At 43.0% G+C, this 17,970-nt stretch overlaps 1 protein-coding gene across 1 annotated transcript in view; it reads right to left on the reverse strand.

Moving 5' to 3' along the window:
• CYBRD1 (cytochrome b reductase 1) overlaps positions 1–17,970 on the reverse strand; it is a 27,673-nt gene continuing 9,703 nt past the window's right edge. Inside the window, exons 2-4 of the mRNA XM_066575868.1 lie at positions 7,014–7,222; positions 5,419–5,573; positions 1–2,026 (exon numbers count right to left, since the gene is read on the reverse strand). Of these exons, the coding sequence (XP_066431965.1) occupies positions 1,747–2,026; positions 5,419–5,573; positions 7,014–7,222 (644 nt within the window). The 3' untranslated portion in view covers positions 1–1,746. The remainder of the gene's footprint in view (positions 2,027–5,418; positions 5,574–7,013; positions 7,223–17,970) is intronic.

The following is a 17,970-nucleotide window of genomic DNA, read 5'->3' on the forward strand; positions in this document are numbered from 1 at the left end:
TCAATTTGTCAAATATTCTTTATTTAAGCTTATTTAAAAAAAAAAAAAACATTCAAAAATGGTTGATAACCCACAAGACCTCTAGGAAAGACACTTTCATTTGCCCCTGTGTTGAAAAGTTGAACTATGTCCATCAAGACCTTTCTGGTTTCACATGTATAAGTAATAAGAATGGCGTGTGGCATGGCTGTAACTTTCTTAATACAATCCTCTTGGTTTTTAGCTCTATAGCTATATAGTTTAATTATAATGTATGCAAAACTGATATGCTGTAGAAAGCTCACAAAAAAGTGATTATTAACAGAAAAAAAGGAAAATCATTAACTCCAGCTCTGTGTTCAGGTAGGCTAGCAGCTATTTGCTAAGAAAAATGTAGCAGAGATAATTTACTACATGAGTGAACTGATACACTGGATTCACTATTCATTCACCATTTAAAGGGTTGCATAAGTCTAGAAGAATTTTTTACTTTTTTACAGCAACATCTGCACACTTATGCATAGACTGTACCCAGGGGCGTAACTATAGAGGGTGCAGGGGATGCGATTGCACCCAGGCCCAGGAGCCTTAGGGGGCCCCTAAGGCCTCTCTTCTCCATATAGGGAGCCCAGTACTATGAGTAAAGCATTATAGTTGGGGGCCCTGAAACAGGTTTTGCATCGGGGCCCGGGAGCTTCAAGTTACGCCTCTGACTGTACCTGATATTACAGCTCAGATATGTTTGTTTGATTGGAGCTTATTGCAACACCAGATAGAACCCATGGAATAAGGTGACATGGTTTCTAGAAAAAATAAAAAAACAACATCTATTTTCCTAATCTCATAGTACACATTTAAAAGAGGTCATCCAGTTCTTACCCCCCCCCCCCCCAGATTTTTTTTTTTCGAAAGCTTTGCAGTTTTAGAAAAACATAAAGTCATACTTCATTGGATCGATCCTCTGTCATCATTTTAACAGTGCCCAATCACTGCTGGTTTTCACTTCTAGCTGCGGCTAGACATGTGACTGCTTCAGCCAAACACAACTTGAGGTCATCACTGCTCCAGTAGGAAGTAGAGTGTAACAGAGAATTAGATGAGGTGAGTGCGACTTTTAATGTCTTTACAACACACAGGTTTCAAAAAGGTTTTGGGGAATGGATAACCCCCTTAATGTACATTTGTGTTAAGTGAAAACTCTGCAAACCAGTTTCCCCAATGTATAGTAACTCTGAGTGCATTACAAATCAGTTTTGGCACATTCTGTGGTTTAATCGCTATTCTATACTTAAGCAAGAAGCACTCACTGTATGTGTCACCATTTATGAATTCATTAAATATACATTTTATGCAAAAAATACACTTATGGGGAAATTAATCCAAAACGGACATGACCAAAAAAAAAAGTGTCAGATGATAACATCAACCTACTCCATGAACCTGGAATGACCATTTCTCGGAGGTGCATGTCAGAGATATTCCCTAATGTATACTGCTGATGGAAGGCTGTGACATGTGCCGCTGTTTCCCTATAAGACTGCATGTGTTAAAAAAAGAAATGGAAAAAACCTTATACCATGGTACATTTTTAAGTATGAGCTTACAGGCTCTATGACGTGACACTGATACATCTCCGTGGTAGGTCATAACACATTTTCAGTGATAGGTCATAACACATTTTCAGTGATTTCCCCTTTTTAAGTAATTCTGATGGAATCCAATTGAAGCTCCTCCAACAATAGTGTTACACATTGCCCTTGGACATTGTCACATGGTAGACCTTTGCCCAGCATCGTCTAATTTCAGGTTCCTTTTTCTGGCTTCATTGTTTAATTCCACATCAGACTTTTCTTTGTCGTAGTCAGCTGTGTTATCATCAGCAGTACTTCCAAATGGATGAAGGCTTTTCTCAACATGCTCAGGTGGCCTCTTCCAGCCTGGTCGTGTGGCGATCCATACAATTAATCCACCAAACACAGCAATCAGAAGTCCCAAAGTATTCACAAAAACTCCATGTGGGGGCAAACTACTGTAGGGTGGAGTTTTCCTTAAAACAGAGAGCAGATGATTTGATTACTTAAATAATGTACAGATAATGATCAAGCTTTAGGAGTCAGTTATTTAGAACCAAAGTTAAAGGGGTTGTCCTGCGCCGAAACGGGTTTTTTTTTTTCAATAGCCCCCCCATTCGGCGCGAGACAAACCCAATGCAGGGGTTAAAAAAAAAAAACGGATAGTGCTTACCTGAATCCCCGCGCTCCGGTGACTTCTTACTTACCTTGTGAAGATGGCCGCCGGGATCTTCACCCTCGGTGGACCGCAGGTCTTCTGTGCGGTCCATTGCCGATTCCAGCCTCCTGATTGGCTGGAATCGGCACGTGACGGGGCGGAGCTACGAGGAGCCGCTCTCCGGCACGAGCGGCCTATTCAGAAAAGAAGAAGACCGGACTGCGCAAGCGCGTCTAATCGGGCGATTAGACGCTGGAAATTAGACGGCACCATGGAGACGGGGACGCCAGCAACGGAACAGGTAAGTGAATAACTTCTGTATGGCTCATAATTAATGCACAATGTACATTACAAAGTGCATTATTATGGCCATACAGAAGTGTATAGACCCACTTGCTTTTGCGGGACAACCCCTTTAAGGCCCAATTACACTAAAAGATGTTTGCTCAAAATTCGCTCAAATGGCAGTTTAAGTGACAGTTTTAAGCGATCACTTTGCATAAACTCTTAAGTAGCTAATTAGCTACTTAAGAGTTCATTAGCGTGTAAATGAAGGGTCCTGCTGTATGCAGGATGACAGCTGGAGGTCTGTTATCTGCAAGCAGCTGCTTTGTTCTCAGAGTGGGATAGCAGCTGAGAGAATACTTTCAGTGCTATCCCTCTGAGAACTCAGCGTGTGGGGCTTATAAGGCTCATTGCTGACTTCAGGTTGGCTTGAAGTCAGAGATGATTGCATAGTGCACGAAAAGTGCATAATGGGCAGGAGTTTAGACACAGCGATTATCGCTCAAAAGATGGCTTTTGAGCGAATTTTGAGCGATGATCGTTGTGTCTTAATGGGGCCTTACTAGGTATATTGGCTACCCTATGGCCATTGTGCCGGTCTTATGGTGATTGTGCCTGCTTAGTGTGAGACGGTGACCGGCAAGGTGCTGGAGGGCAGGTATGTGTCACCTAGGATGCTCTCCTATGAGGCGTTGGGGAGCGCTTGGGCGGATACGTGCCACCGAGCAGCCTGGGCTCGGTGGAGGAAGCCGGCAGTATAGTGTTAGTGGCATTAAGCCACTAACACGTTGTAGTGTGTAAGTGGCTCCAAGCCACATAATCCGGGCCGGCTTTTCCTGGAGTGACCAAAGTGAAGGGTGGGATGGTCACTCCCACGTACCAGGTGGGGCTGGTACCAGGCCATATAAAGCCTGGGCCTACAGGGCCAGAGGGAGAGCTGAGACCTCTGCAGGTCTGAGAGTCCGGGCTGGCTGTGTGCAGGAGCCATTTTGATTACCAGTGTGTAGACAGGAACGCTACATGTTTAGTAAGTGCTCAGACGAGCAGGATTTCCTTTATGTTTGCCTGATGTTAAGGCCTGTCTTTTGCTTTTGTTTACTTGGAAATAAACCCAGGCCAAGCCTGGACTAAAGACTTTATCGCAAGTGTCACTGTCTCTGACTTCTCATGCCCAGGTTGCTACCGATCCTAAACGCTAATCCCTCACATTAGCCATGATTGTGCCTGCTCTGCACCTCATTAGGTATTGCATTTTTGGCTCTTTTCCAGTGAAATGTGTTTTTGAGTTCCCCCTTACCTCTGTGATTTTAATTTAGTTTACAGTGAGATAGTGTAGGTTCTGACAGACTTGGTGTGGCCTTGCCATTGGCCCGTCAGCTTATGCATTTTGGCCAGCATGCTAAACTTACACGCGCATTTTATTAGTGTGTATTAATATTTCCTTTTTGCAGTTTGCTATAGACTTCTGGGGGAGCCCAAGATGTCAGCCAGTGTGGCCCACTGTTGAGATACAGGGCAACCTATTGCCATGTCAGTGTGAGTTGTAATCCTGTATTGTGGGATGCACCTATCTATTGGCTGACTTCTGTGGTGTTGTTCACTTTGCAGATTCAGTTGCATGCAGTCGCTCCTCCCCAATCTGGGCTGGGTTGAGTGAATGGCTGCATATATAGGTCTGCAGTAGACAATTTAGCTCCTCTGGTTCATAGTCTGGCTTGCTGCATACTGTTAGGTTCTACGGCCATTGTGCCTGCCTAGCGACAATCGTGCCTGCTCTGCACCTTATCAGGTATTGCATTTTTGGCTCTTTTCCAGTGAAATATGTTTTTGTGTTCCCCCTCACCTCTGATTTTAATGGGCCCTTCCTGTGTATATTGGCTACCAATCTACCTTCTTTTTGACTAGACTGCATACATTATTGGGACTTGGTAATCTACTGCTGTAGACTAGCCAATCATGCATCTTCAAAGTTAAAGGTGTTGTCCAGAGAAGATAACTATACAGTCCAGTGATGTCAGAACCTACATTTACAGCTAAGTTTCGACATCGGGTCACGTAGTATAGCCTTTCTGTTGCCAGTGACCTCATTGCAGTAGACTGGTTGTTCAGCTCATTTCTATAACTAAGCCACTCCCCTTCTTTGTCCCAATATTAGGTGAAAAGGAGCTGACTTATTAAAATAAGCCGAATAGCCAACCTCCTGCGAAGACATCATGAGCAATGGAAGCGCCATGCCACGTGAGATGGTGACAGAAACTGGCCAGAAGTGGTTCCAACAATGCTGGACTAGGTACGCATTTCACCTTCCTGGACAAGCCCTTTACATTTTATCAACACCATGTGTAAATAGTATACACTATGCATCTGGACAAATGTAAACCAAAATTTAACTTCAAAAACAAAAAATAAAATATTTAACTTGTGAGGTGAAAGAATAAGTCAAACTCTAATGTCTAAATTGGGCTATACGTTTACATAGAAAATCAGCAAAATATATAGTATGTGTTACTTCCTTCATCTCTGAAGTGGGTCTGTCCAATACAGTTTACCAAAGTAAAGATTGTCATACACATTAGATTTCCCAATTTCAGCAGAATTGGGCCAACCATTTAATGTGTATGGGGGTATCCCAACTCTTCCCCTACAGCAGATTGCAGAAAAATGAAGGGTCAGGCATATTTAATTCAGACATTCCTTTGTTCTCAAAGGAGATAAGCCATTGCCAGAGTTGTATGGTGGCATTTTAGACCCTTCTCACCATTGAGAACACATGTACAGTTGGCCAAGCTAAGCGACCGTATGTATGAGGTTTGGGCGTAATAGTTGTTGGCCAACTGCTATCTGAAGCGTACGGCCAGTTTAGACAGAAAAAGGACATAGTGACTGATTAGAATAAACAAAACGTTTTGCTTGGATGGTACTTACAATGAAAATATGAGTTTCTCTGTGATTCCCATAAGTGCTGTTGCAATCACACCTCCAAACAGAAGAAGACCAGAGTAGACGTGGATGGGCATAAAAGCTGCTCGTATGGAAACGGGGGTGATTGGAAGAAGATAGACAAAAATACTGCCAACAAGCTGGAAAATAAAATGAGAAATGTAATAAGAATTTTGAGACATGGTTTCAAATGAAAAAAATATTTCCAGATAGCTGTGTCCAATATGAGAAGAGACAGGGATATTTCTTGGATAATAAATAACGGAGATTATATATCATATATAAAAACGCTTTATACCAGATCTTTTCAGCTTTCTGGTTAATTATCCATATGTCCACCCAGTAAGGTGTGAAGGTACTTTGGGAAGGGAAAGGAAAAAGCAAGGACATACCCTCCCCCTTTTTTCTCCCCCAAACAGAAAACTTCAGTTCATACATCTTCACAAAGGACATAATCCTCACATCTACTTTTTTTTCTTCTCTTGGGTTCCTCCACCTTCTTATATTTTTCACCAAGGATAGTTCTTGGTTTTGGAGGAGCCAGTAACATCTCCCGACACCTGAAGACAGCCTGCATAGAGGTCTAAGCACTAAAGACCTCTATGCGGGCCATCTTCAGCTGTGAGGAGGAGCCGAAAAGCAACAAAAACACAGCCAAAGGGGCGCAGCACTTGAGTGAATGCTGCAGCCCTCTCGTTCTCGTGATCATCGGGGTTTTAGCAATGCAACCCTTACTGATCAAAACTTTTGACATTTCTCACATGCCAAAAGTTTCTGAAAAAGTATAGATATTCTTTAAGGGTTGAAACGTTATGAGAATAATCTGAAACCCTAATTCTAAAATGTCATTTGTACTACATAGTAACATATAGTATTGGATAAGGGTCTTTTCACATTGTGTTTTGCAGTGTGCCTCAGAGGTAGGGTTCCCTGGTGTCTGCCTCTGATTGGTATCATTGTATAACCTTTCTGTGGCATCCATAGCCTATAGGACTCCATTATTTAAAAAATATATGTACATATATATTATTAAAAAATAACAAAAAAATATATATCACACAATATACTTTTTTTTACTGCCTGTGTATGAAGTGCAGTCTGCTGCACTATTTTATACAGCAAAAATAGATATACTTATGTATTCCAGTCTGATGTGGTCTAAAAGAACACTTTTTTGGCCTCTGTCAGGTGAATGGATAGATTTGTAGGGTGCTTTCCCAGTGCATATGACAAGCAAACGCTGCAAAACAGTGTGGAACTAGCTTTAGCAGTTCTAAGTGGCCTTAGTAGTCCTCTGCTTATATAATTGTAAACCTATTGCACCAATTCGGTTAATTAGTAACATCATTATGGGGATCTTTGAAGCTGTCAGTTCAGGTTAGACCTATGGTTGGGCCATGACTGGGGGCTGAAATACAGGTGCACCAATGCGTCCATATTCTGTTTGTGTAAAAACTACCAAAAGACGAAGGCGTCTTGCGCAAAATTTGCTCATCTTATGTCCAAAATGTTGAAGAGTGGAGGAACATGACTAGATATAGAATTTTTCACTTTATATTAGGAACATTAATCTGTCTCACCTGCAAAACAAACAGTATGACCACAGTCAGCCCAACCCAGCTGTGCAGACTGTACATGTTAGGGATGTTTTGGGCATTGTGGAAATCGAATACAGCCACCAAAGCCACCACCACCAGAATAGTTGCTGTAAGGTGTAGGCCAGCGTGTATGCACTTCATGAACAGCTTGCTACATTTCCAGGTCCATGGTAACCTGTACACTATAATTGCTGCAAAAAAAAAACAAAACTATTATTCATTATATGTACACTTCATACGATACATAACCATTTTTTTTCCTTCTGTGTTCTGCATAATTAGCAGAAAAATTGTGTTCCCATATGGGCATTCTTCTTGTTTGGGAGAATTTTTTCCATTCAGCAGTTGATAAGTTATACAGAAAAATGTGATAACGTGATGCTACAATATCTGCAAGCCTTTGACACAGAATCTCTATGGATCCTAGTACAGGGTTGTAGGCACTCTATGTGCTGCCATATGGCAAAATATTACAGAGATAGTCTACCCTAGGAACAAATGGAAGGATCCAACAGAGCATGCCACAATTCAGGTTTTGTATAGATGTTGTGGGTAGGTGGTGTTGCATCACAGATTCAGGATATGATGAAGCAGAAGGAGTTACAAATTTATTTACGAAGAAATTAAAATGGTTAATATTAATTAACAATCAAGAAAATTTAACTTTTATCGTAGAATCACCTATCACTAGATACTGTTAACTAACCATTTCAAATACCAACACTTCAGCCCTAATATGAATTAACATCAAGGATCAAGATAACTGGGGATGAAAACAGCATATATTTCCTTACGATAAATTTAACACTATTAACCCCTTCCCGCTCCAGGACGGGGCGACCTCTCTGCATACAGCTCGGGCGTCACCTGTTCATTACAGCTGACACCCGCGGGCAATAGCCGTTCGGCCGATCGCGGCTTTTAAACCTTTAAATGCCGCTGTCAATCCTGACAGCGGCATCTAAATCCCCCGAACATTGTTCAGAGGTCCTGCACGGCCTCCCCGCGGTGAGACCGGGGGAGCCGTGCAGGTGTGATGGCAGCTGGGGGCCTTTTTAAAGGCCCCAGGGCTGCCTCAGCAGACTGCCTATCAAGCCATCCCCGTGGGGTGGCTTGATAGACTGCCTGTCAAATGGCAGTATGACGTAATGCTATAGCATTATGTCATACTGCAGAAGCGATCAAAGCATCGCATGTTGTAGTCCCCCAGTGAGACTTTAAAGTTAAAAAAAAAAAAAAATCAATAAAGTTTTATTAATTGCAAAAAAAAAAGTTTGAATCACCTCCCTTTTGCCATATCGATTATAAAAAAATTTAAAAAAATTAAAAAACATGTTTTGTATCGCTGTGTCCGTAAAAGTCCGATCTATCAAAGTAGTGCATTATTTTTCCTGCACGGTGAACGTCGTCCGAAAAAAAAAAAAAAAAAGAACGCCAGAAATGCACTTTCAGTCACCCTGTCTCCCAGAAAAAACGCAATAAAAACCGATTCAAAAGTTGTATATATTCCAAATTGGTACTACCGGAAACTACAGGACATCCCGCTAAAAATGAGCCCTAGCTCAACTACATCGACGGAAAAATAAAAAAAATTATTGCGCGCACAAGATGATGGCAGAAAAAAATTGAAATAAATTAAATGTCTGTGAAAAAAAAAAAAAAGTAGTATAGTAAAAAAAAAAAAATATACAAGATTGGTATCATAGCAATCGTACTGACCCGTAGAATAAAGTAATGTCGCTTTTGTCTTAGTTTGTGCGCCGTAAAAACAAGATGCACTGAAAGATGGCGGAATGTCGTTTTTTTTTCCATTTTACTCCACTTAAAATTTTTTTAAAGTTTTTCAGTACATTATATGGTACTGTAAATAGCATCATTGAAAAATACAACTTGTCCCGCAAAAAACAAGCCTTCATACAGTGACGTCGATCGATAAATAAGAGTTATGATGTTTTTTTAAATGGGGGAGGAAAAAACGAAAATGGAAAAAAAAAAGGGCTGTGTCATGAAGGGGTTAATTTAGGCCGAATGCATACGGCCGGGTCAGATGCCAACTGTGAGCTCTTTCAGCCGAATCAGACCCTATGCCCTGCCAATGATCCCCTGCGTACCTATCAGTTGTCTTCTTCTCTGTGCTGCAGATGTGCCAAGAACGACGCGATGTGCAGAGAATGATGCAATGGCGATGACGCGGATCCGCGGGACGTATGGCTTCTATTGACTGCAATGGAAGCCGTCCGTGCGAGGCTTGCACTAGATAAGGACATGCTGCGATTTCCCCCCGCGATCAGGAAAAAAAAAAAAAAATTCAGGTTTGACCGCTTGTTACTTCCAATAAGCTTAGTGTCTGTGGTATTGTTAAGACCTCTGCTAGCAGGCCAGCTACTACTGTCCCTTCAAGTGCGCACACTTGTCGGCTGTCCTCACTTACCAGATGTTAATGAACTCTTTAGACGTTCTCTTTTGGTTCCAATCAGTTTGTCCTGTAGTGCAGTCATTCACTTTCTCGGTCCTCTGAACAGTTTGCTGCTTTGATTCCCCAGCAGCCTTTTAAAAATGAAGTACCCGTCAGTGTTAAACCTGTTCTCTCTCTGCAGTACTAGTCTCTCCTGTAGACCATTGCTTTGCTGACTCTGCAAGTTTTCAGGCTCCACACAGTTAACAGGCCCATTAACTAAATCCCTGCGCTCTCCTCTTGCAAGTCCAAACAGAGCATGCTCAATATCATAGTACAACATTTTGGCGAAATTTTCTGGTGCATGTTACAGTTTAGCGCAATTTAAGGTCTGGCTCCATAGCAACAATTTAGCCCTTTAAGTAGACCCTCACATAAACAGTTAAAGGTGCCATGCACCTCCTCTATCTGTGCCTTCTTGATTGCCTCCCTTCTCTTACAGTGCTTGGAATCTGCATAGTGTACTAGGCAGAGAGTCAAACAGCCAACACAAGGTGTATCGCCAGCTATAACTGAGGAAGGGGCATTGCCCGTTAGCGTCTTTTAATGCTCGTTTAAAATAAAATGAAGCTGAGCTTACTTCCTGTATTGTGCTGAACTTTATATTTCGGTCAGCTGCGCCTACACACATGACTTTTTTTTCTTCACTAATCCATCAAAATAGTCTCACCTGCCAGTGCCGCTATCATTTGGTTGGGTGCACCCGAACAACTAGGTCTTTTCCATGACCCACCATCTTAACAAGAGAGAAAAATCACATCTTACGCACGTCCCTCTACCTATAATTTTTCCAAATCACTCACCCGTTCAGGTAGCAGCACCCCTATTTTTGTTTTTTTCACCTTTCTACTTATTTTAAACCCTTAGCATGTCCATCTCTACTATAGATTTTCACCATGCTTTTCACCCATGACAAGTCAGTAACTCATGCAGTGCGGATCCTTCAAGCGAATCACAGCAAAGTTCATTGTGCAAAATGCAGCCCATATCCTAAGACTTATGTTGAACTTTTTGTTTTGGGTGAAGGTAGAAGACCCCGTCAGTAGTACTAAGACGGCAGATTTTACATTTCATGACTACAGTGAAATCTCTCCCCTTTTTGAGATCACCCCATTCTCCGGGTCAGAGTTCTTGTGTCAAGTTTTCAGCTCCATTGCATATCTTATCTAGAATTGCCACCTTCTTTTAGAGGAACAGCCCTCTATTAAAAACTGTTTTTCAAAGCAATTTTGGGTAGTCCGCTCAAGTAAGGTTGTGTAAAGTCAATGTTTCAGAAATCTTCAAGCATTATGGCCGCCTGCAGACAGCCAGCTCGGATCCCGCTGCGAGAATTCTTGCAGCGGGATGCGGCCCCGTGCCCCTGCAGAGGCCTGCGGCTCACCCGCTCCCGGCGTCTTCACTCTCTGCCATCCGCTGGCTGCCGGCCAGCCAACGCATGTGCAGAGAGGAGCCGGCCTGTTACCACTGTGAAACCCGCACAGAAATAGAACATACAACAATATAAATGATCAGATGATTGCTAGTTCTAGTTCCCCATGGAACCTGAAAAAAAGTAAAAATAAGTTGAATAAAGTTTTTGTTTTTTTTAAATGATTAAAATCAGTGAGAGCTGTGCCTGCTATTACCAACCACAGCCATTACACTAGGGTTGTCACTAAGTGCTTCCACTCTGTACCGCTGTGTATTGTGGCACTGACAGCAAGCCTACGATCAGCAGCTGTCCTGAGTGGTGGACCTCAGACCATTATATATTGAGGACTTATTTTGAAGATAGGTCATCAATAGTATTTGCTTGGAAAACCCATTTAATTTTATGTCAATGCAGGGGATTTGGAGCTATGTGTCAGAGAAATGTAGCTATGAGTTCTCTACAACTATATAAGGCCTCATGTCAACGACTGTGTCAGACTCCACCAGTGGAATATCGCAGCGGAGTTCGACACGGCGCTCCCCAAAGATCCCATACTCACCTTTACGGATCCGCCATACGTGTCCTGCCTTGTCAGCTAGCGCGCGTGCGCAGTATAGCGCATGACGTGCCAGCAGTGGGGAATGATGCAGCCGGCGGTGACACGTAATCACACGACACTTCCACTGTGCTCACAGCAGAAGTATCGTGTAACAGACAGCTTTTCATTGACTACAATGGGAGACGGACGCTCATTTTCCCGTGGCAGTTAGAGCATGCCGCGATTTCCTTCATGCTGCAGAATTCCGCGGTAGAATTCAGCAGCGTGAATATTGAGCTATTAGGTTCAATAGAGCCTAATAGCTGCAGGATAATGCCACCGATTTCCGCCACGTGAAACGCGGTAGAATCAGTCATTGAAATTAGGCCTTAAGAAATTGATCAGCACAGAAGGTTGGATCTATGTGCCATAAGTAACCAAAAATAAAATGATGCACAAGGGGGGTTATCCACTTCAGACTTAACAAAACATATAGGGAAACTATCTTCCAGTACAGACCCAAGCATATGAGATTTTAGGAAAACTATTTTAATTGTTTCACTGCAGGGGGAATTTTTTTTTTTTTTTTTTTTAAGAAGGCAAAACAAAAAATGTAACAATAATGTCATCTTATTGTAATGTCTTATTTTGCCACATATAATCCTATCTAAACCATATGAGCCAATAACATACCGTATATACCGGAGTATAAGGCGACGGGGCGTATAAGACGACCCCCCAACTTTCACCTTATACGCCGGTACACAGTGGAGAAAAAAAAAAATCATTACTCACCTCCCCCGGTGTTCTGTCGCGCTCCGGCAGGATGTCGCTCGCTCCTCGTCCCCGGCGCAGCGTTGCTTTCTGAATGCGGGGCTTGAAATCCCCGCTTCCAGAAAGCTAATGCACACGCCGTCAGCCAGTTACAGCCATTCAATGACAGCATTGAATGGCTGTGATTGGCTAAAACACACGTGGCTTCAGCCAATCACACTATTCAATGACATCATTGAATGGGTGTGATTGCTAACACACGTGCGCCTTCAGCCAATCACAGCCATTCAATGCTGTCATGGCTGCCGGCGTGTGTATTAGCTTTCTGGAAGCGGGGATTTCAAGCCCCGCATTCAGAAAGCAATGCTGCGCCGGGGACGAGGAGCGAGCGACATCCTGCCGGAGCGCGACAGAACGCCGGGGGAGGTGAGTAATGATTTTTTTTTTTTACACTTTTTTTTTTTTGTATTACCGGCGCATAAGACGACCCCCGACTTCAGAGCAGATTTTTCGGGGGTTCAAAAGTCGTCTTATACGCCGGTATATACGGTAATCTTCTTAATTGTTTACCATTCATTTTTAAACATACGCGGTTTTGTTTTTGTATGTAAACAGCATAAGACAAAAAGCACTTCCTATAAACTAAATAACTGCACAGATGCCAAAGCAGCGATATACACTGCAAGCAACAGTACACTGCAAACATCTAATAAGTGAACTTAAACTCAATAAGGGCTCATTCACACAAGAGTTGCATGGACCGAAACTGCATGTATTTACTGCATATTTAGTCTTTCTTGTGTTTTTTTGTGCACGTATCCAGAGTTTTTCTTGTGAGCAAATAAAAGAAGGTCCCATAGATTTCTCCTGCCTTCATGCACAAATATGCAGTACATACGCATGTATCATGCGCAGTAACTATGTATTTATGCGATCACATTGACTTGAATGGGCAATTTTAGTCTGTAATAAGGACCTAAAAAGGAAATGCTGCAATTTATTTTCCACACGCGTCTGAATACCTCAAAACAAATCACTATGGTTTATGCTGTCCATAATACTGAGCACAAATACGTCCGTGTAAATGAGCCCTAAGTGTGGGAGAGACTTGTTATTTGTATAGCGCCAAGTTATTTCGCAACGCTTTCAGGTAATTTGTTAATTACCCACCCTTTGTAACGTCATCGGACCCTCGCGATGTAATCGTGGAGGGCCGACGGATTGCCATGGCAACAGGATGCCAGATACAGGCGTCCTGCTTTGCCATTGTCTATGATCAGTATAACCAATGCTTTATCATAGGTGTTATGCATCAAGTCCCCTACAGGGACATAAAAAGTGTAAAAAAAAAAAAAAAAAAAAAAAATCTAAAAATGCTTTTTACCCCATTAGTCTAAAAAATTTTTCTTTTAAATTAAAATCCCACATATTTGGTATCGTCATATCCGTAACGACTCATAGAAGTTGAAAACACTTTTTATCCTGCACGGCAAAAAGCTTTAAAAAAAAAAAAAAACTAAAAACTTTAAAAAAATGCTTATTTTTTACATTTTGCCTCCAAAAAAATGCAATAAAAGTGATCAAAAAAGCCGTATGTACCCCAAAATGGTATACATAAAAACTACAGCTTATCACGCAAAAAGCAAGCCCTCACAGAGCTCCGTCCATGGAAAAATAAAAAAGTTATAGGACTTTAAATTGCCCAAAAAAATTAAAAGTGTTTTTTATTGCGGAAAAGTGGAAAAACATAAAAAAACAAAAAGCAATTTTGGTATCGTACTATCGTTGCAATCATAATGACCCGCATAAAAAACATATTGTGTCATTTATGCTGCATGATTAACACTGTAAAAAAACAAAAATGAAAGAAAACCACAAAGGCAGAATTGATGTGATTTCTCTCCCTGCAATCATAAAAAAAAAATGTCAAAAAGTTTTACAAGATAGTATATGCACTCACAAATGGCACCAATAAAAACTACAGTTCACCACGCAAAAAAAGGGGCTTATGCGGCAATGTGGACAGAAAAATAAAGAAGTTATGGCTTTTAAAAAATGGGGATGAAAATCCTCAAAAATCGTTGCATCCTCAACGCCAAAATAGGCCATGTTCTTCAGGAGTTAAAAAGAATAGGGTCCACAATAGAAGTATCAGACTGGGGGGGGTCCAACCACTGGGATCCCAATGTCTCATGAAAGCAGGCATCCCAAGTGTCCCCAAATGACTAGAGCAGCAATCACATGGGCACACTACCACTCCATACATTTCTATGGGACAATTGGACATAGAGAACAAATGCTCAACTATCTCTTGCACGCCCATTGAAATGAGTGAAGCAATAGTTTGCGTGCCTGTCTACTGCATTCCTTTGGGGACACTTGGGACCCCTATTCTTGTCATCAGTGGGGGTCTTAGCAGTCCTACCCCTACCAATCAGATACTTATCCCCTATCCTGTAGATATAGAGGATGCTCTCTCTGAGGATCAAACCCCTTTTCTGGACTTTTACAGATTATTGCAGTTAATGAGTAGGGGCTATTATGATATTGGTACTAAGTCATTAATTATTAGCCTTAACATCGCAACATTATCAGAGTGTGGAAAATAAATATCATTACGAGTCATTATTATGTTATTATATCAATATTAAGTATTGCACATGTAGAACAAAAGTCAAATCTGACCTAAGCATACATTGTATTTCTGCTTACATAAGCCTTAGTTCTTTCAAGAGTCTAGGCTATAAATAATTATGTAACAAGTACTATTAGCTTGGTATCATTATATAACTACTTTGAAGCCAATTTCCAAATATATTCCCTATCATGAGGCTTATATTGGTCACTCTATATTATCATTCAACTCTATGGCCATGTGGAGTAAGTTTGGGGATTTGGAGTGGGGTATCAGAAAATTGAGCTCAAATCCTTATAAAATACATTCGAAGATACATAATTGTCTACCTAATAGAAAAAAATAATAATGCTCATAGTTGAAATACACTTTTAAGAGACCTACTGGGCCTGGACAAACAAAGATGGCCCAGCCTCTTATCTGACTACCGGATCCATGCTGTGCATTAGTATGCTGTGGTAGTCTAACACACTACGTGCTCCCCTGGGGATTTGAACAATAATTGTCCTGTGCAAATTTATGCAGCAACTGAACGAGAATTTTTTAGTTTCTGCATGCAGAAAACTGAAGGATGTGTCATTCGGTGTAAATAGCAGCCTTCTGCATGGTGAGAGATACTTGCTCCTGTGCAACATCACAGGAGCGAGCATTACTGGGAAGAGCTGCTGTGCATCGTTTGCCCGACAACTCGTCCAGCTTAAATGGACCTTAACATATACTTACTGTGGATGGTCTAGCACTCTATACACAGAAAAGAAAAGTATGACTAACACCCTTCAGAGACTTCCCAGGTAAACAGGATAACCTGTTGAATAAGGAGACCCCTCAAGTAGTGATTACAATAAAATGTAATGATGCCCCTTACTTAAAGCGTCACATTTACTTAAATGTAATAATGACACTCCGCCATCTTCTGTGCACTGTCCTGAAACAGAAACACAGCCAGCAGGATACAAAAACACGACAAAGACATAATTTGGTGGGGGAATGGGGGGGGGGGGGGTTAAACTCACTCCTCTAAAATAACATTAAAGGAGATGTCTCGAGGAAGCAGTTAATTTTTTTTTTTGCCCAGTCCCCCCCATTAAACATACATTACTAAGCCCCCCTGTAAATGACATTTCTAGCTGGTTCGTACTTACCGTTCCAGCGTTTCAGCAACTTATAAAAGTTTCCTCAAGATGGCCGCCGGCTCTTTCCCCGTCGCTCGCTGCAGCCCGACGTGCGCGCTCCCGAGACGCCGCCAGCTGTGTCTCCATGGCAACCGGACGCCCCGCAGCCGCCGACCAGACGCCCCGCAGCCGCCGACCAGACGCCCACCGCCAGGCAGCAGGTAACCGGCGCTAGCCCCCGGCTCCCCAGCGCTAGACCCTCAGCCCAGGTGAAGGCCCCGGAGCCCAGCGCTAGGTTCAGGAGCCCAGCGCTAGTTCCCCCGGCCTAGCGGCAGCCCCCCCGGCCTAGCGACAGCCCCCCCATCACAGCGACAGCCCCCCCCGGCGCAGCCCGGCGCAGCGGCAGCCCCCCCCCGGCGCAGCGACAGCCCCCCCGGCGCAGCCCGGCGCAGCGGCAGCCCCCCCCGGCGCAGCGACAGCCCCCCCCCGGCGCAGCGGCAGCCCCCCCCGACCCATCACTTACCTGGGAGGCTTCTCGGGGCTGCTGGGCTGGGCTGGGCTTCTCCGCTGGGCAGCTCCAGTTTCTGCACCTTCCTCTAACAGAGGATGGTGCAGAATGGCCGCTCCAGCGCGCTCCCGAGCAGTGACAGCTCGTCTGCGCATGCGCAGAAGAGCTGTAGCGGGGAGCACACTGAAGCGGCTCGTGCTGAATGGAGAAGACCGGACTGCGCAAGCGCGTCTAAAAAAGCAAGCTGCCAGCGAATTTAGACGGAACCATGGAGACGAGGACGCTAGCAACGGAGCAGGTAAGTGGAATAACTTCTGTATGGCTCATATTTAATGCACAATGTACATTACAAAGTGCATTAATATGGCCATACGGAAGTGTATAACCCCACTTGGTTTCGCGAGACCACCCCTTTAAGTGAGCAATTGCCTTAGCTGCTGGCAATAAGCTATAATATAAACATAAACTACTGGTCAAAAGTTTAAGAACACAACAATTAAGTCCAGCAAATAATGTGAATGGTTCAAAAGTTCAAAAGAAAGTTAGCATAAAATTTTAACCTGAAATGCAACAATTGTCTGAATTTATGATTTTAACCATAGGGCTTTTTTTCAGAGAACACAACAAGAACAGCTGTTGTACAGCACTGAAAGCAAATTATACTTTGAAATTGGATGCAAACTATTCCTACAGGGGTCTCAACTTTTGAAGATTACCTTCAAACCCTCTGATTCTATATAACCAGTGTTGGAACAGACTGCATTACAACACCCTCTAGGGCAGGATGGGGACAGTTTTGCTCTTCCTGACACATCACATTGCTATCAAAATGGCAAGAAAAGGGCAACTAACAAAAGAAGACAGACAATTATAACCCTTAGAAGGATAGGAATGGGTTACAAAGTAATTGCCAAAAAAGCCAGGGTGCAAGTCAGTACAGTTTCCTATACAATTAAAAGGCACTGAAAACTGGAGGAAACTGATGGGAAAAGGTCTGGCAGACCAAAAGCCAATACAAAATCAGATGACAAATTTTTGACGGTGAACAGTTTGCTTGATCGGTGCCTCACAGCACAAAATCGTCAAGCACAGCTTAAAGGGGTTGTCCCGAGGCAGCAAGTGGGGGTATACACTTCTGTATGGCCATAATAATGCACTTTGTAATATACATTGTGCATTAATTATGAGCCATACAGAAGTTATAAAAAGTTTTATACTTACCTGCTCCGTTGCTAGCGTCCTCGTCTCCATGGTGCCGACTAATTTTTGGCCTCCGATGGCCAAATTAGCCGCGCTTGCGCAGTCCGGGTCTTCTTGCTGTCTTCTATGGAGCCGCTCGTGCCAGAGAGCGGCTCCGTGTAGCTCCGCCCCGTCACGTGCCGATTCCAGCCAATCAGGAGGCTGGAATCGGCAGTGGACCGCACAGAAGAGCTGCGGTCCACGGAGCAAGAGGTTCCCGGCGGCCATCTTCACAGGTAAGTATAGAAGTCACCGGAGCGCGGGGAT

Source organism: Eleutherodactylus coqui, chromosome 8 (assembly GCF_035609145.1).
Source record: "Eleutherodactylus coqui strain aEleCoq1 chromosome 8, aEleCoq1.hap1, whole genome shotgun sequence".
Taxonomy (NCBI): Eukaryota; Metazoa; Chordata; class Amphibia; order Anura; family Eleutherodactylidae; genus Eleutherodactylus; species Eleutherodactylus coqui.